This window comes from Pinus tabuliformis, chromosome 5_2 (genome assembly GCF_031772625.1).
Source record: "Pinus tabuliformis cultivar Carrire ecotype Pingquan chromosome 5_2, CPIR1, whole genome shotgun sequence".
NCBI lineage: Eukaryota > Viridiplantae > Streptophyta > Pinopsida > Pinales > Pinaceae > Pinus > Pinus tabuliformis.
The window spans coordinates 565,878,396-565,899,095 of record NC_142306.1 but is presented as its reverse complement, the minus strand read 5'-3'; the positions used below and the strand labels follow the sequence as shown (position 1 = coordinate 565,899,095).

At 36.9% G+C, this 20,700-nt stretch overlaps 2 protein-coding genes across 2 annotated transcripts; both read left to right on the top strand.

The window, feature by feature from the left end:
* Positions 1 to 829: 829 nt before the first annotated feature.
* LOC149160218 (uncharacterized) lies at positions 830 to 1,792 on the top strand. Its single transcript, XM_089434543.1, has one exon. It carries the CDS (start codon positions 830 to 832, stop codon positions 1,790 to 1,792), a length of 963 nt encoding a protein of 320 aa, XP_089290669.1.
* A 13,822-nt stretch (positions 1,793 to 15,614) lies between these two features.
* Positions 15,615 to 17,691, top strand: LOC149160217 (9-cis-epoxycarotenoid dioxygenase NCED4, chloroplastic-like). Its single transcript, XM_089433662.1, has one exon. The coding sequence runs from the start codon at positions 15,795 to 15,797 to the stop codon at positions 17,574 to 17,576; it is 1,782 nt and encodes a 593-aa protein (XP_089289788.1). The 5' UTR covers positions 15,615 to 15,794; the 3' UTR covers positions 17,577 to 17,691.
* Positions 17,692 to 20,700: the final 3,009 nt, after the last annotated feature.

Sequence of the window (20,700 nt, the reverse complement as noted above, 5' to 3'; positions counted from 1 at the left end):
CACAAGCCTGAACAGGAAATGGGCTCTTGTCAAGTGGACAGAAGTATGCAAAAACAAGTCAGAAGGAGGGCTAGGCCTTCGGGATCCGCTGCAAAGCAACAACACCATGGGAGCTAAAATCTGGTGGAACTGGGTCTCTAAGCCAAACACCCCCTGGGCACAACTATGGCAAGCCAAATATGCTAGAGGCAGTCAATGGAATGACCTCATCCGAATCAACCCAACTTCGCAGGGATCACTCATTTGGAACAATGCAAAAACACAAAGTCGCTTCATTCAAGATCATAGCTTCTGGGAAATTCATTCAGGCAAAACCGCCAGATTCTGGGAAGACTCATGGCAGCAACTTCCCAATCTAGCCAATTTACTCCACAAACCCCTATGGCAGGCCCAAATGAATCAAGGAAGCATCCCACTGGTACATCAGTTCTGGCAGCCCTCTCCAACCCACGACTTTCAAACGTGGAAACCGACACGACTATGGCAAATAGATTGGCAGGGAGAAGCATATACAGACATCGATCAGGAACTCAACAATAGGAAAATCCGCCTCTCCTCTCAGCAGGATAAACTCAGATGGGGCTACACAACCAAAGGCACTTTTACCACCAAAGAAGCTCATCACTTGCGCTATTCCAACCTACAGGCGGACAAAGATCAACTCTGGGAAAAAGTCTGACAAGCTGGGTTATGGCCCAAAATCTCCACCTTTCTTTGGCTACTCAGCAAAAAACGCATTCTCACTTGGGACAATCTGATAAAAAGGGGATTTATAGGGCCATCCAGATGCCCTAATTGTAACATAAATTGTGAAACCATCAATCATCTAATGGAAGAATGCCCATTAGCAAAACAAATCTGGGAGAAAGTCGAACACTGCAATATGAAGGCACACCCCAGGATGGAGGACATAACAGCAAACATAAGGACCTGGGACAAAACTCCGTTTAAAAGCAAGATCCTCAACTCCGTGTGGCGCATCATACCTGGCTTTCTGTACTGGACCCTATGGAAGGAACGCAACCATAGAATCTTCAATAGCACTTTCAGATCCATAGATGACCTCTGGCTTCTTCTCAAAAAAAATATACAAGAAACTCTGGCCATCAGAGTATGGAATGATAGTGATATGCCAGAAAGTCCTCAGGAACGCTGCATTCTGAAAGAGTGGAATCTTGAACTCAAGTCCCAAGTCACGACCACCACCAAACCTTCCACCAGATCTGCTTCTCCATCTTCTTGGTCCCCTCCTGAACCCAACTCATACAAGCTGAACTTCGACGGCGCTGCCAAAGGCAACCCTGGCCCAGCAGGCTACGGAGGAGTTATTCGTAGACACAACGGAGAGGCAATACAAGTATACTATGGCACAATGGGTACAGATACTAACAATGCAGCGGAGTTAGAGGGTCTTTGGAAGGGAATATGTATAGCTGAACAGAATCACCTCTCCCCTCTGGAGGTTGAAGGCGACTCTCTTATACTCATAGCAATAGCTAAGAGAATACAAGCTGGAGCTAAGGCAGTCAAGGTAGCAAAAAGCTGGAGACTGCTAAGCCGTCTAGAAGCCTTGGAGGAAAAGCTAAACACCTCCCACAATTTATCCTTCCATCATGTAAGGAGAACGGCCAACCAGGTAGCAGATCGGCTAGCAAATCAAGGGGTGTCACAGTCGATACCTTTCTTTTCAGGCTCCCTAGATACAGTTGAAGATGCTCAACTCAAAAAGGACTGCATCTCTTTGGTGCAAAAAGACCTCCCCTCCCCGGATGCGGGTGCATGCGAAGGATGAGCGGCAGGTGGCTCGTCACATGGGCAGCTGCCAGCCCGGACGAGCCACCATAAACCAACACGCCCAAGCAATGAATGCGAAGGAGGAATTAGACAGCGGAAGGACCAGTTGGGCTCCAGAACAATTCATGGTGATAGGGATTAACCTTGGGAAGTTAAATTGGTTTAAGGTGACATTCAATGCGCAGACTAGTACAAGGATTATGGCAATCCATAAGAGCGTTCACAATGTGGCATTCCCGCATTTCTCAACGAGACCTGAGCAAATTCTGAAGGCGACAGAGCACACTCTGTCCAGGTGCAAGCTTTCACCGAGGATTTCTGTCAAGAGAGGTAGGTGCAGAATGCCTGAGAGGCAAAGGATGAGCAGCAGAAGAATTGGTTCGAGGGGCCGTCCTGCAACACAAAGGCCCGCCACTTCACCCTCCTCCTCTTTTGATATTCCTCCAGAACCGGGCAGCAGCAGCAGTCCGCGTCGAACAGTTGGCCACCGAATTGAGCGAGACAAGGGAGCACTCATGGAGTGTGGTCACCGGGAACATCCAGCAGTTAAATACCGCATCCCTTGCACATTGGAGAACAACACGCTCATAGTTTCAGTTACTGTTGAGCACTGCAGCGACCTCCGGAGGCCACAAGACAACCTGACTGTGCCAAGAGTGGATATGCAGGTCCCCAGGGTGGACTTAAGGCGACCCACTCAAGCTGACGAAGTCGAAGCCGGTCCCAGCGAGCCCGCTCAGAAAGGGATGCGCCTGGATGTGGAGGAAGATAAGAAGCTAAAGGGGTTAGCGATGGAAGATGAGCCTTACCTCACTGATGAGGACTAGCTCAGAAGCCTCTCCGTTCTCTCGGCCAGGAATGCTACTCTCGGTCCATCTCTTTCTGTTTTACTCAGTTTGTATGTCTGTCAAAGGGTCAATGTCCACCGCGAAAGCTTATGTGTCGTCCATGTCTGTTTACGTGTCGATTATGTCAAGTAATGGGTCCATCGTGTCAAGTTATATGTCCGCTGTGTTGGCTCAAAAGCCTGTTGTGTCGATTACATGCTGGTTATGTAGGTTGAAAGAAACTGGTTCCTTTTTGCCAGGTATTCTAAATGGATAGTCATGGGAAATTCTCTTCGGAGAACAAAGGCTTCGGCCCTTTTTGTAAAATTGGATGTAAATTTTGGTTTTTTGTAATATAAATTAGTGCAGTCTTACGGAGAAAAAAAAAATTAAATTAATTAATTAAAAAAATTTGTGATACTAAACTAGTATAGATCCATCTTAATTGTGGATCTATCAAGCGTTGAGGGAATAAAATATATTCAAGTGTGAACCTCCTTTAGAGTGAAAACATGAGAAAAGTTTTATACCTAGAGAGATTTGATCTCTTTAGGCACTTGATAGAGCCCTAGTTGAGATTGATATCTCTCTTTGAAATATATTTTACTTAACATGAGTATTGAAATATATTTTTAATTAATTATGATACATCATGCTGCCACATCATGCTGACCTCAAATACCACTATAGCTTTATTGGAACCAATCATATGCTGCCATGTGTCATGTCGTACTTCCATGTCATGCTGACACCAAATACCACTGTAGATTTATCAGAACCAATCATATGTTGCCACATGTCTTTATCAAAGCCAATCATATGCTTGCACATGTATCTTATCATAATCAATCAGATGACACCACGTGTCCTACTTGAGGAGAGAGAAAAGGGCTCGTTCGCCTCTAGTTTTATGATGAAATCCTTTGTAAACCTTTATCGGTGTTCCCTAGTAGTTTTAAATGCAATCGAAACTTTTATGATATCACAACTTTTAAAAGGTTTAAACTTAAGAGGTTGAAATTCCCTAATCGTCAACCTTCTAATGTGTTGATGCTCCGACGTGAAATCTCCTCCAAGATTCGATGTTGCAACCGTCGATCTTCTATCTTTGATATATCAAACCTCTGATATGCGATGTGCCTATATGCCATGATGCTCTAATGTGCAATCTTCGATCTTCCATGTTGTTGGACCTTCGATATTCCTTCTTTCCTAAGGCATAAATCCTTGAAACTTCAGAAGACCATATCTTTTGATCCAGGAGTCCATTTTTGGACTTCAACATATCATTGGAAATTTTGTTCATAGCAATTTCTAATGGAGAGGATCTAATATAGGCTTTGAGTGTTTCTGTGGCTTAGAATATGACTATAATCTTCTCTTCTCTTTTGCACTTTGGACAATGGAAAACACATTTTGCAGTAAGAGACAACAACATACATCCGACAAGGCTAAGGAAATGAAAATTATCCAATTTAATTAGCCATTATTTGCAAACCAGACATCCAAATGAGATTAAACTAGTTATGATATGACGATAAGAACATATCGAACTCATTGAAGCAATCCAAACCCTCAAAATCAAATAGTAATATGACCAACCATTCAACTAAAGGGTCCTCATAGTGAAAATTAAGTGAATAAAGGGGGGATTGTGTTTTTACCACAACAATAGCAACACACAGGAAAGAAACATTTCTCTCTGGAAAAATGATGGAAATCTAAGAAAAAGGAATAAGGTTAAATCAATCAAAGTGCTAGGATTCAAATTTTCAATGAAATCCCAATAACGAATAACAAATTTTTATCATTTTATATATCTCCAAAATTGATTATAATATTCATGTTTGACAACAATTATTTAATTGATACCAGCTTAAACTTAAAAAATAAAAGCATATCATTGTGTTTAGTAATAAATATGAACCCTCATTGTCATAGGTAGAGCCATTACTGCCAACGGACATTCATATCCTCGACAGGGTTACCTCTTAGCCCAAAAGAAATGTTAGTATCCCATCTATGTTTGAATATTTGAAAGGAGACATAATTCATTAACAACTCTAAAAACAATTTTCTTGGCTTGGTAACCAGATATTGACAATGCCATTCACAAGTGTTAATAGTCATGAACAATCTGACTCGTCATGAGACCTCTCATCTTACAACGAATTTTGATAAGCCATTATCTTCGTTTGGTGAACAGATATGGAAATGTCATACCCATCAAGACCCATGATCATGGTAGGTTGGCTCATTACTTAGACCCCCTATCTTTCAGGCATTTTACACAACTTTTAATTTACACTCTGATACTTTTATCATAAATGGGGAGACATATTTTCTCCTTAAGAGATTGGGATGACTTAGAAGAATTATATAAATGCTAAATGTGTTTGTTGGTTTTTGTTCCTTTAGGAAGAGTTATTTATAATATAAGTTGTTCCAAAAAAAGAATTATCTCTTATGCTATAAAGTGAGATTATCAAAATGATAAATAAAAAAATAATAATAAGAATTTCAATAGCGAATAACATATTTTTATCATTTTTTATATCTCCAAAATTGATTATAAGAGTCATGTTTTACAACAATTATTTAATTGATAGTAGCTTAAACTTAAACAAAAAAACATTATCATTGTGTTTAGCAAGAAAGATGAACTCTTATTGTCATAAGTAAAGCCACTACTACCAACAAGCGTTCATAGCCTTGACAGGGTTACCTCTTAGCCCAAAAGAAATGTCAGTATCCCATCTATGTTTACATATTTCAAAGGAGACATAATTCATTAATAACTTTGAAAATCATTTTCCTAGCTTGGTAACCAGATATTGACAATTCCATTCACAAGAATTAATAGCCATGAACAAGTCGGCTCGTGATGAGACCTCTCATCTTACAATGAATTGTGATAAGCCATTATCTTGGTTTGGTGACCAGATATGATAATGTCATAACCATCAAGACCCATGATCATGGTAGGTTGGCTCATTACTAAGACCCCCTATCTTTTAGGTATTTTACACAACTTTTAATTTTCACTCTGATACTTTTATCATAAATGGGGAGACAAATCTTCTCCTTAAGAGATTGGGATGACTTAGAAGAATTATAAAAATACTAAACTTGTTTGTTGATTTTTGTTGCTTTAGGAAGAGTTGTTTATAATATAAGTTGTTGCAAAAACATAAGTTGTCTCTTACGTTATAAAGTGAGATTATCAAAATGATAAAGAAAAAAATATAATAAGAATTTCAAATATGAATCTGAAAGATAGAAATTTGATAATTAACTTGATATTCTTCCTTTTATCAGTGAATTTTATTAACTAAGAGTAAAAAACTCCTGTGTATTAGACCAAAGGTGGGTGGAAAAGTCCCTCCAACTAAAAGGTTGGTAATATCACTAGGATTAATCCGAAACAAAGGTGAAATCTACACACAAGGGGATTACAAATGGGACCAAGAAATATTGTGGAAACAAATCCAACCAAGAGACAAGAGAAAAGCAATCCAAATAAAAATGGAATTAAAATAGAAGCAAACCTACTGAAAGAAAAATCATGAAATAAGAAAAATTCAAGTGAAACAAGATAAAAGCAATATCTTGATATAAGCAATAAATATATTGTTATGTTCTTTGCATTATGTCAATAATATCAAATGTTGTCTCGGTTGTTCAGGTTTTTATTCAAGACTTTTATTTAAATCAATTCTCTAACTTAAAGGAGAGTTGTGATTAAAGTTTTCATATGAGAATTTAACAGGAATGTTATTACCTTTATCAAATATCACTCTAAAACATGTAACTTGGAATAAACATATCTCGAAAGAGAATAAGCAGGACAATAAGAACAAATCAGAAGTAAAGGAAATCTCCATGAATGAGTTTTATTTGCACCGAGGGGTGAAAAGGAATGCCAATAGGAGAAGTGGGGAATGTGGAATTAAGTAAAACCAAGACTTAAATAAAATTCCATCGAATAAATTTAATTTGCATTTCCAACTGCAAAACCTAAAAAATGTCGATTGATTGCTTAAAACTAAGATCCATCTCTTTTCACATTCTACATATGCTTGAAATCCATGAATGTGGTACAAACTTCAAATATCTTTATGAAATAATGCCCATGACTTCATGTAATAACCAGAGCCATAACTCCATTCCTTGGACCTAGATCCAACAATCTTCATCCACCAAAGCTTGAATAGGTTTCAAATATGCAAAGTATGGCATGATCTTGCCTCAAAAAGACCTAAAAACTATATATAGTTGAAATATTATTAGATTCAGGAATTTTCAACACAACATTTGGTAAATTTAAAAGCTTTTCATATAAGAAATTTAGATATCTAATCCATAAGTAATTCCTGTATAGGGAATGGTTTCACATCAAAATAGCCCATATCATCATCTTTTTGTGGAAATATTCTAGGAAAAGGGTCTACTCTAAACAATATCCTCTCCAGCATAGCAAATCCATGTCGTCTGAGGAATTGGAAGCCATTGAAAGATAAAGATCTCATTAGTACCAAAGCTCAACAATACAACCAAACCATAAAATACCCAACTCAAAGCTTAACGTTATATGCCTCAATACATCCAAAGCATAAAAAAACTAACTCAAAGTTTAACATTATATGCCTCTTATTGTGAGACATGGGACTCAAAAACTCTCCAAAATGAGCTTGCACGTTGGGGTGTCCATGTTTATAGATAGCATACCATACCATGTCAATCTGGAGCCCGAGAGAAGAAACCAAGTGTTTTGGACAATCCATGGAATTGTGTGGAATTGAAAGGTGAAAAGCAACACCAAAATTGTTTCAAAAGTTCTCCATGGAAGGTTTTCTCCAAGGTGATATTACCAATATTTTAGTTGGAGGGCCTTTTCCACCCATATTTGGTTTCATATATGGGAAATTTTTACTCTTATCTAATGGAATCCATTAGTAAAAGGAAGAATAAAAGGAAGATCATTAAACTATTATTTTCCATGTTCACATTGAAGTTCTAACATTGTTATCTTCTATTAGCATTTGAATGATCACTTACCTTAATACACACAAGAAAACTATTTTATAATAAGCCGTATCCTAAAACAAATACCAAGGTTACAAAAGAAACGCACCAATTTAGTATTCTATAACTCTTCCATGTCATCCCCATCTCTTAAGGAGAGGAATTGTCTCCCCATCTATTAGCACAAATTATCAGAGTATAAATTAAAAGTTGCATGAAAAACTTGAAAGATAGGGGGTCTCCATACTTAACCAGCCTACCATCGTCATGGACTCTGATTGTTATGACATTATCATATCTCGTCACCAAGCCAGGATAATGGCTTACATCACTACGCTATAAGACAAGGAGTCTCATCACAAGTCAACTTGTTCATGGTTATCAACACTTGTGAATGGCATTGTCATCTCTGGTTACTAAGCCAGGACAATTGTTTTCAAAGTTATTAATGAAATATGTCTTCTCTGAAATACTAAATAGTAGATGGGATACTGGCATTTCTTTGGGTTAAAAAGGAAACCCTGTCAAGGCTATGGATGCCTGCTAGCAACAATGGCTCTACCTGTGAAAATGAGAGCTCATCTTTCTTACTAAACACAATGTTAAAATTTTGTCCTTTAGTTTATGTTGTCATTAATTAATGGTTGTTGTAAACATGATCTTACTCTTATGACTTATACAAGAATTGTTCAAAAATTATTAAACTTTGTTTTGAGGGATTTCATAGAGTCTGAATCTTAGCATTTTGATTTTATTCTGCTTTGTTCCTTTTCCTTTTAGGATTTCATTAATAATAAACCAGAGATGACTAGTTCTTCCTAGTGTGTCTCCATTTTTGTGGTAAAAACACAACCCCCCCCATTATTCACTTAATTCTGATTATGGGGACCCTTTGATTGAATCTTGGTCATGTCGCTTTCTGATTTTCTGAGTTTGGATTGCTTCAATGTGTTTGATGTTTTTTTGTCTTCTTATCAAAACTCTTTTGATCTCATTTGGTTGTTTGGTTTGTAAATGGTGCCTATTTGAATATTGGATATTTTTCACTGCCTTGGCCTATTAAAATGTATATTTCATTTTCATTTTATAAGTTATAGTTATTTGTAAATGTTTTAATATTTATTTAATTCATTACATAGCCCTCGAGACCAAGACCAAGTCTTATATTACAAAGTGGCTTTTATATTATGAATTGGCTTATTGATAAAAGTTGAAAAAGGCATATTAAAAAGAATGCACATATCAAATCTAATATCAAAGCTTTGAGTGATTGGGACTTTGACATCGGAAGAATCCTTTTGAGAATCCCCAATATCAAAGTCCAAACTATATTATGAAGAGGCTTAATAAAACATTTATCCAAAGTTTCGAACCCATTTAATAAAGTGGTTGTAATTCTTTGCATTACACATATCGGAATCCATGGATATTGTAATATTAAATATCTTTGATATAAGCCCCTTTAATATGCAAACTTTGGTTCATAAAACCAAAATATTTTACATATATTTTCATCCATGTTCCATGTCATTGTTCCACTCCCACATATTAGAGGTAAAGCATATCAAAGATTTCCTTTCGAGATACATTTAAAAAACTCTTATATGGCATTACGTCGATATTCCGATAGCGATATAACCTCTAATCTCTGACCTCTAATATAACCTCCTGCTCTGATCTTCGATATTCATATCCCTATGATCTCTAACTTCTGATATTCATATCTCGTTGATATTCCGATAACCAATCCTTCTGACCTCCGATAATCATCTCCCTCCGATCTTTGATAATCATATCCCTCTCACTTCCGACTTCTGATATTCCACTCACCTCCGATATCCAGACCCAATACATTATTTAAAAAGAGTTCAATAAGATATCGCGTCTGCTCCATATCGGAGCCTCCCGATATCGGTGTATCGACGTTTTTCATTTGTGCGCATTGTTAAAAGTTCCAATGAGCTTACCTGCAATACCACTCAGCTCTTTCCACGTGTCACTCTTGCTCTGGCCACTATTATTATTATAAATAAAATGCCACATAATTAATTTAAAAAGGGTCTCATGGCATAAATGAATTTTTATATGTATTATAGCGTTTTGACCTATTTCACCATTTTAATAAAATCCTCTATTCACAACTGATTTTATTATCTGTTATAGCAGAGAGGCTTCCATGGCTGACGATGGAAAATAGATCCAGTCAATATTCTCGAAGGAACCCCACCAAGTGGCATAACGCTGGATAAGAATAGATAGAGGTGGTTGAAAAGTGTGATTATATCCTGTCATAAGCAAAACAAAATCATCAACAAACTAAACTGAGCATTTTCCTCAACTGTGTCCATCTACATTTGACCATAAGCCCAACCGAAGGAATCATTTTGTTTCATTTTCTTTTAATTAACTCTGAGATTAAAGAGGCAAAGTAATACTAGAGCTTTTAGCTTGTTTGTATAGAAGGAGTTAAGGCTCATTTGCACTGTGATGAGATCATATCCATCTATGCAGACATGGAATCAATTTAGAGACAGTAGAGGACCTCCACTATTGTAATTATATGTTGTTTTATGTAATTGATTCATTTTTTATAGTAAGAATTATTTTTGTAATCGGATATATAACATTATTTCTTACTCTATTATTGAAAATAAATTCTTCAGATTTCAATTTCATTTCTGCAGTATGAGTATGTATGTGGCTTTTCATCACTATTGTTGATTGTTTACTAAAATGCTCATTTAGAATCTGGTCAAGCTATCTTGCAGTGTTAATCATAAATGAGATTCGAAATTGGAACTTGTATAAGGAAAGATTGCAAAAGTAAAAAAGAACCTTGTCAAAGCATACAATAATAGCTCTAAATAAATTGTTGAAGTTATATGATATCAGAACTTTTAAAATGAGACATAAGAAAGAGTTGTGATATTGGGCGACTATGATATGGAGCAGATGTGACATTGTAATCAACTCCCTTTAATAACTTTATCGGGTCCATTATATCAGAGATTTGATATCGTAGGTTTTACAATTGTAACCATTTAAAAGTTCTGATATACAGGTGGACATGATATTCTGATTAGACCATCGTTAATACGTATATCGGGTCCAGATATCGTATCCTGGCAGATATCAAACGTCGGAGGCCAGAGGCGCATTGGGATATCAGAAATTGGAGCGGCATGGATGTCAGAGCATTGGCATATCAGAAGTTTTAAGAGGTGACACATAACAAAAACTCTAATATGAGGGATTCTCTGATATAAGGAAGTGGAGGAAGGTTACGTGGTATGTGGGTCGTCTGTAATACTTCAGCCACTTTATAATATATATCACTAAAACATATATTCGTTTGTTTGTATTAAAGCGATTTGTCATATGGTTTAGAGTTTATATTTGTATGTTTATTAAAAAAGGTTAAGCCACTTAACATATTATAATATGGTTATTGTATGAATCTTGGTCTGAGGGGCTATGTTTTATTAATTAATATAATTAAAAAAAAAAGACAAATTACAAGTTTATTAAGTTTAGAAAAATAAATATCTTAATTAACTTAAAAGTCTAAATAGTAAAACTAAGGTTAAATTTGCAAACCATACAAGAAGATGAAACAAGCATTAATGAAGAAGATGGCTAGGTTAAACAAAAGAAATAAATACTCTAAACCTAAAGGGATGCAAAAAGGGTCCCCATGTCTATTATGATAGAATAAAATGGGAGTGTTTTGTTTTCACTACAACACACCTCTTCCTCTATTTTAGTACACGTCAAACAAATATATCTAGAACTCAAAAAACCAATTTTATAAGTTTTTTAATATTATAAATGGATTATCCTTCCTTTTGTTAATAGGCTTATAGTTTACATTATATTAGAGTAATATGTATGCAATACATACCTTAGAGTTATAATTTATCTTTCATTTATTCCTCTGTTGTACATTTGTTGTGTAAACGAATAACTAGTCTCATTATACTAGTCGAAACCACCGCTCAAACATATATAGATCTAAGTTACAAATCTTGACTTCATGGATTTCCCCAAATATTAATTTATCCCGATCAACACCAAGAAATAAAACAAATATGTACTGGGAATTTTTTCCAATGTTTTATCTAAAAAGTTTAGTCTCATGTATCATTAACAGTAGGATCTTCTATTTTCGTAATCCTATCGACGTGTCTTTGCGCCCTTCCGATGCAAATTCTAGTATTCAATAATATCAAAGAACTATTCAATGATTTTGGTACTTCTCCATGTATTTAAGTTTTTGATCTTAGTGGAGAAAGTTCTTTGAAAAATTAAAAAATTGTATATCATATTTCTTTTTTATAGTTTCTTATGTTTGGCGGGCGCTGAATTGAGGTTTATTCTAACTTCATTAAAATCGATAAAGAGGATCGAATTTCATATCGAATATATTAGTGATATCATATTATTTTATTTTAGTTTAGTTTTAAAAAATTTTATGATTTCTTATATTTGGTGGACCGTGAAATGAGATTTATCCTAACTTCGTCAAAATCAATAAAAGATCGAATTTCATATGAAATATATTAACGATATTCTAGAATTGTTGTGAGAGAAAATATTAACTTATAAAGATTTGAACACGATCCCATAACTTTGAAAGAGTTCCATATAGTCAAAATCCACCCCCTCCCCTAGAAAGACGTCTCCTGCTATAAACTTCAACTTCCATAAAGTAAAAAGAAAAGTGAATTACTTAAATACAGTTATGGTCGAATAGTCACTAAACACAAGTTAGTTGGTGGAATAGGCAATCTGAATATAGAATATTACTTTTTGTTGACCCAGTTTTGATTTTGTTATTTTTAACTAATGAAATCCAAATTAAATGATTTTTAATATAAAATTAAAATAGATAAAAAAAAACATTACACCCTTTTCCCACTCATTTCAAATCTTAAATAAACAAAAAAATTTAATATCAGATCCCATCCAAATACATTAAAATATATTATTCGAATATATGATCTTTCGACAAGATTTGATATGTCAAATTTAGAAATTAAATTTATTTATATCAAGGTTATTTTTAATTTTAATCCATTCCTATGAAATTTAACTTAATCCATTCACTCTATTCTATTAAACTTAAAGCTGAGTAAGAACTAAATATTAAACATTCTGTTACGTGGGTATATTAATTTAAAAAAACATGTTGACGCGTTGCTAGGTATAGTATTAGAAGAGAGGTTTCTTAAAAAAAAATTCAATAGTCACTTTAATCCAAAATCTAATAACACTTTTTTATCGTAATCAAATTTGACTATGAGACTTCTTATAGAGAATATTTATATAGAAATTTTTCCAATGATAATTAGATGGGTGATTTAAAACTTTACTACGGGAAGAGGTAAGTAGATTTTTATTGTGAAATGTAGATTTTTATTGTGAAATGTAACAATACATACAAGTTTATAAGAATGTATCTTAATTTAAGATATATTGTAGATAAAAAATTTGAGGTTAAAAACTTTTAATATTATAAAAAATTGAGGAAATATTTGTTTTTTTAGGGATTTAATTTGTCTTAATGTATGATAGAGATGGAGTTAAGAAGGATCTAAACTCAACCATTATACATGTGTACATGCACCATACTTCAAGTTCATGTTGAGAACACAAGGAATTATATATCTCTCAAGTTGAGCAACAACTATTGAAATATTTTAATCAAAATGCATCTTAGCTTTCAATTTATCATAAGTCAAAATAAACCATATCACTTAAAATGAAAACATTTTCAATAATAATAATAATAATAATTAAAAAAGAAATTACCAAAAAGCTAATGCATCTAATAAATCCAAATTTAAATAAATCTAATAATATATATGTATATAGATAGTTATCATAATACAAAACATGGATCGTCTAGATGCACTTCGATGGGTTCATGCAATATGTCTATAGTTATCAAATGGTTAGGAGAGCTCAGGGCGTGAATACTTGGTTGTGTAAACCACTTTGGAAATTGAAATGTCCAACGAAGTCAAGATTGTTCTTATGGTGCCTCCTGAAGAACAAAGTGCCCACATGGGACAACATGTAAAAAAGGGACAAACATAGGCCTCGTTGGTGTATATTATGCAAAAAAAATCAGAAGAAACTAGTTTTCTATTTGTTCTTAAGTTGTCCTTTCATTATCAAAATTTGGGAGGCCAAGTTGAGTTTACTAGGGGTTACACTTATGTGGAATGGGTAAGTATTTTGGAAACTTGGAAAAATTGGTGGAACTCAACGCATGATGAAAACTTGAGAAATATTCCTTTGATCATCACATGGGGCATTTGGTTGGCAAGAAACAAAGGCATTTTCCAAGACACCCCTTCTTCACCTTCACCTATTTCACCAGAGTGTGCCTCTATTTTTGCTTTAATACCTTTGCCTTCTCTAAGTCAGACTCCTCGGATCATTAGAGAAGAACAAATCAGACCACATATCCTTTGGACATATTTTAGTGGTGTATCTAACAGATGTGGGGTAAGGTTGCTAATACACATTAATGAACACAAACTATTAAAGGCTTTAGTTGGTCTTTGTTTAAGATCAAACAACTTCACAGAACTCCAATCATTGAAATATTTATTGTGCCGGCTTCAAGAAATTGAGATTGGCTCAATTCAAAGTTTTGGTGACTCTTTAAATGTTATAAAGTGGTTTAATGAAGTTCAAAGATGTCAAAATCACATTTTGATTCCACTCATAAAAGACATATTACAACTTAAAATGGGTTTTGATTCTATATTGATTTGCCACATATACAAGGAGCCAAACGCCTCCTTTCTAAAGAGGACCTCCAATAGGTTTTGGGCTATTGGCTCATAAAAAAATTGGAAGAGAAAATCCGTGTGTCTAATCAACAACCTTACGAGAGATGATCCCAACCTTACCAGAAATAATCTAAAGATATTTCCATTTAGCAGTTACATTTTACTTTATGATGCTTCATATTAACTAGGCTAATTTTTTATATTTAGACATCATTCCTACTTTTATTTATCTATCGATATAGTGGCTACAATTGTTTTTAAAATAATAGTTTTTATGTAATGGTCGTTTCTCCCCTAACAAAGAGACCCATATATAAACTTATAATTTTTTGCTTATAAATTTTAGTAACACATATTTTTTTGCTTCTGCTCAATATCGCTCTGTTTTTTTTACTTCATTATCAGCTCACAGTTTTCAGAAATGCTTAATACATCTAGAACTATAACTTTTTATTGACCGAATAAAAAGCTTATTGACTTAATAAAAAGTTCGTTAGATTTTTCTCAGGCAAAAAAAGAAAACATTAATAAGTATAAATATAAATATATATCGATTGGCGTAAAAACATTGATGGCCATAAATTCAACTTTCAAAGTCAATTATTAGAACTAAATCTTATTCTCGCTTAAAGTTTGCCGTGCAGCCAAAGAATTTGTACCTTAAAGAATTTTGCCCAGCATTTTGGGGACGCTTCGTTTTCTGAAATTTTTGCGCCCTAAAATGGATTATCCGTGGAGATTAACTACGAGAGCAGCGAGCATGGAAGAGGCCGCCGCTAATTTTTGCGATTAGTCGAGCTAAGAGGTGCCTCCAAGGTGGCCAATCGTAGAACCGTCCTAACAATGAGCAACTGGCGGGCACGTCGCCGTATACAGTTCCGGACTCGCTCCGCCATGTGGCGACCGAAGAATTGTATAATGGCTATCGAAAATCGTATACAGCTCAGGAGTCGCGTCGCCATGTGGCTATCAAACAAACGATTGAAGGTGCTTGCTGTTCATACATCTGAATGGAAGCAAGCCACATGTTTTCACATCGTTTTCAAGCCACATGTTTTCACGTCGTTTTCAACCCACATGTTTTCACGTCGTTTTCTTGCAAGAGAATGATATATAGAGCGCATGGGTTTTCGAAGCAAACCAACGAAGATTAGAAGGAATTCTAGGCTGTGAGGGAAGAGCTTTGACGATTTCTCAGAAAAGATATATAATAGAGACACTCCATCTGGAGCTGCTGAAAGATAAAAGTCATTGAATGATTTTATAGTTGATACATAATTAAGCAGAAGCTTTGATAGAGAAAGTTAAGCAAAGATAAGAAGATTTGCAGTATTGTTGATATTTAATGGCTTTCTGCTATAAATCGGTTCTTGGCGAGAATGCGACTCGAACTGTGGTCACTGCTGGAGAAAGTGGAAGGTGGGAGATACCTTCGGCAATGCGGAAAACTATGGTTTCCGCGGATTCGAAGCTGAAAATATCGAATGCATTAGAATTGCCGGTTTCGACTCCTGTGAAGACGAAACCTGCTTTTCACGAAGTGGAAAAGGGTGCAAAGTGGAACCCTCTCCAGAAGCTGGCGGCCGCAGTTCTTGATGTGGCGGAGGAAACCCTGGTTCGTCCGCTTGAGAAGCAACGCCCGTTGCCCAAGACATCCGACCCGGCGGTTCAACTGTGCGGCAACTTCGCGCCGGTGCCGGAAACGCCAGTCAAGCACGACCTGGAGGTCGAGGGCCGGGTACCGCAGTGCTTAGATGGAGTTTACGTCCGTAATGGCGCGAATCCCCGGTTCGAGCCCCGCGGCGGCCACCATTTATTTGACGGCGATGGAATGATACATGCCGTGACGCTGAGACACGGGAAGGCTAGTTACAGTTGCCGGTTCACGGAGACCGAAAGGCTCGTTAGTGAGGAGCGGGCGGGGCGCAGTTTTTACCCGAAGCCCATCGGGGAACTCCACGGCCACGGCGGGCTGGTGCGCCTGCTGCTTCACGGTGCCCGGGGGCTCTGCGGGCTGGTCAACACCGGGAAGGGCATGGGCGTGGCTAATGCCGGGCTGGCCTTCTTTAACGGCCGTCTGCTCGCTATGTCCGAAGACGATCTCCCGTATGCCGTCAGGGTGACGGCCGACGGCGATCTGGTGACGGCGGGCAGGTTCGATTTCGACGGGCAGCTTCACGGGTCCTCATCAGTCATCGCGCACCCCAGCATCGACCCCGACACGGGCGAGCTTTTCGTCCTCAGCTACAACGTCGTCCGACGGCCGCACCTCCGCTACTTCCACTTCAACCGCGATGGCACAACGTTTGGCCCGCCCGTCGACATCAACATCCGACATCCGACAATGGTGCACGACTTCGCTGTTACGAAGCGCCACATCATCGTTCCAGATCAGCAAATGATCTTCAACATCTTCCGCCTGTTCGTCGGAGGATCGCCGGTTTCGTGTGACAGGGACAAGATCCCGCGCTTCGGCGTCATGCCGAGAAACGACACCGACGACAGAAGGATGACGTGGATTGACGTCCCCGGCTGCTTCTGCTTCCATCTGTGGAATGCCTGGGAGGAGCCCGACACCAACGAGGTTGTCGTTGTCGGATCCTGCATGACGCCACCCGACGGAATCTTCAACGAATATCCCGACAAACAGCCCCTGAGAAGCATCTTGTCGGAAATAAGACTGAACCTGACAACTGGCGCCTCCGCCAGAACTGAGATTTTTCCGGGCCTAAACCTGGAGGCTGGGCAGATCAACAGAAGCTACGTCGGTCGACGCTCACGCTACGCTTATATGGCCATCACGGAGCCGTGGCCCAGGGTATCCGGAATCGCCAAGGTCAACTTGGAGTCTAGGGAAATCGTGGCCAAGTTTCTCTTCGACGAAGGTTGCTACGGAGGGGAGCCATACTTCGTCGCTCGCTCTCCTCCTACTTCTTCCGCAGAGGACGACGGCTACGTGGTCACATTCGTGAACAACGAAAATACGGGAAAATCGGAGTTCGTGATCCTGGACGCCAGGACCCCGAGCCTCGACGTCGTGGCCTCCGTCAAACTGCCCTCCCGGGTGCCCTACGGCTTCCATGGTACGTTTATAGCTGGCGACGAGCTCGCGCGTCAGCGTGTGTAGGACCTCACATTTTCCGTTGAATATATAAACAGCGCCCCATTAAAAGTTTGAATACAAGCTTGAAAATATTTGATGTAAGCATTGCCTCTATGTTTTCTGTAATTTAAATTGAGGTCCGTAGTTTTGTTTTTCTCAAATGTCTGGAGAAGTACAAAAACCAACCAGTTTTATTTTCTGAGATGTCTGCAAAAGTAAAACCAGTTTTGTTTATCTTATATATGCAGAAATAAACCAGTTTTAATTTCTGAGATGCCTGTAGAAGTAAAGACAGGTTTTTTTTTTGAGATGCCTGCAGAATTAAAATCAGTTTTATTTTCTGAGATGTATGCAGAAATCAAGTTTCTTGCATGAAAAAATACGGAGTTTCTACGTAGAGAAAGAGTGAGAAAGATACATTGACTTTCTACGTACACGTGTCATGTTAGTGTGAAAGGTGTCTTTTTGGCGTGAAACCTGGAATACTGCCAGTAAAATTCCAGTAGGAGTTTTTGGCGTGAAACCTGGAATACTGTCAGTAAAATTTCAGTAAGAGTTTGCAGCCAAACAAGAAAATTTTAAAGGATCACGGCCACTCCCCTTTAACAATTAATATTTTTCATTTTCTGATTTAATCTAAACCCAATGGAGGATGTATGATCCGGTGAATCTCATTATGAACATCGAGAGTCTTTAAGGTAAGATTTGATAGTTGACCATTAAAATCATGATTAATACAGTTATTTATTAATTGAAAGTATTGAATTAACACGAGCAATTCGGTATGGAAACCTTATTGATTTTCATACGTGATAAAGTCACACTATTCATGAGTCTTTTGGCTCTTAATTTCAAGCACGGTATATATTTAAAATCATTTCACACAAAAATTAAACACACATAAGTATTGATTTAAGATTAATCCTATAATCAATTAATTGCAATTAAATAACTTATATACGACGAGGAATTGTTTAATAGGCACAAAATAAGTAGGAGGAATTGTTTAATAGGCACAAAATAAGTAGGAGTTAAATCTCAACTATTTTCCGGTAAAAAAATTTAATACCCTCGTTTAAAGAGTACTTGTCTTTGATCTATTTGATATTGGTCTCCCTAAAGAGTACTTGAGTACTTGTCTCAACTATTTTCCGGTAAAAAAATTTAATACCCTCGTTTAAAGAGTACTTGTCTTTGATCTATTTGATATTGGTCTCCCTAAAGAGTACTTGAGTACTTGTCTTTGATCTATTTGATATTTGTCTCCCTAAAATTTATTGTCTTTGATCTCTTTGATCTATTTGATATTGGTCTCCCTAAAGTACTTGTCTTTGATTTAGTCTCCCTAAAGAGTACTTGAGTACTTGTCTTTGATTTATTTGATATTTGTCTCCCTAAAATTTATTTTGCCTTTGATCTATTTGTTTAGAAAGTTTTGCATTTCTAATCATCGTCAAAATCATGTAGAGTAAACCTTCCTAAAAGTGTAGCTAACAAGTTGGATTCTTGTGTTCCACCTGTGAAAATCTTCCAAATTCAATTATTGTGAATTGAATATCCACAAATAGTTGCATACCCTCACTAAAGTATCCATATAGGTTGCTTATACATGTTCATTTGCGGTACCTCATATAATCTACAAAATATAAGTTGGTTCAGTAGGTTCTCGAAAACACAAGTCCCGTATAATCTACAAAATATAAGCTGGTTCAGTAGATTCTGGAAACATAGGTCCCATATAAGATTTTATTATATGCATGGCTCACTTGGAAGAACAAAATATTGACTTGGGAAAACTTAATGAAAAAGGGTATGTATAGAACTGGTCAATGTGCACTGTGCTGGATGGCCACAGAAAACAATTATCATTTATCATCTCGAGTTGCACTGTTCGATTGTTGTGCGGGTATGGTTTAGGACCTCAAACTAATTTTCACTCATATGGTTCATGACTCAATTGATTCTTGTTTGATGGGTTGATTTCCCTCACTTTTATTTGTTTCTTTGGAGATGTACAAGTGCATGGACGACCTGCAAAGGATAAAGATGAGTTCTAGAGGAGATTCAAGGTGTAGATAAGTGGACTTCCCTTCCAATTTTTTTTAGCTTTTCCATAGCAGTTTGCCAGTCCATTTTTAGTTACATGTAAAACCTTACAACAAGCTATTTTTCTTTATGTTCACAGACTTCATGGCTCAATCAAGGGTATTAGGAAAGGATTAAAATAAGGGGAGGAATGCCCCCATTAATAATGCCCTGCCTTCCAATTTCATCAGAATATGCAATTATTGAATCTGTTGAAAGTGGGGTTGCAACAACAACTTCAAATGTTGAGAGAAACATCCTTTTAGCAAGAAAGTAGGTTCAAGAACTGAAATAACCCTTATGAAAATATGTTACAAATATCAAGGGCCAGGGAGCAATTTAAAGGGAGGCAATGTTCTTTGGACATTCATATTTTGCAACCATCAATTAAAGATCACCTATTTCTGTGTGAAAGTGCATTTGTTGGGCACATCTTGTGGACTTGAAGAAATTCCACGAGTGAGTACATCTAAGAGGAAAGAACTAGAAAGAGAGGCCAATGTTGGTGTGGCAAATCTGGTTGAACCATCTAAGAAAAAAAAGAATGAGTATACTCTTGCATTCTTGAGGAAAATAAATTATCCATTTGGGAGTTCCAGTGGGGGTGCAAGTCAAGCAACAAAAAAGAGGGAAGTTGGTTTGATGGACAAGATATTTCAAAAAGAGTGGCTAGAAGAGATTGACCTTACCATTGCCATTTTTTTCTATCTCAACTTCATATCATTTGATGTTGCACAATCACATTTATTTATTGAAATGTCTCGCTTTCTAGCTCAAGGGGCTCCATTGGGGTATGTAACTCCTAATTCTGAGAATATTACAACCACATTATTGGTTAAGGCAAAGCAAGAGGTGAATAAAATGCTTAAGCCTATTAATTCAGCATAGCCTTCATGTGGGGTTAGTATTGTTTCTGATGGATGGGTAGATGCAACACACCATACACTCATCAACTTCATAGTGTTTTCCTTGGATGGACTAGTTTTCTTGAAAGTAGTCGATGTGCTTGGAAAATACAAGGATGCACAATATATGGGTGAGTTCTTCATTAAAGTTATTGAAG

Coding starts and splice junctions, on each gene's coding strand:
- LOC149160218 (XM_089434543.1), top strand. CDS start 830: ATGGAAGAATGCCCATTAGCAAAACAAATCTGGGAGAAAGTCGAACAC.
- LOC149160217 (XM_089433662.1), top strand. CDS start 15,795: ATGGCTTTCTGCTATAAATCGGTTCTTGGCGAGAATGCGACTCGAACT.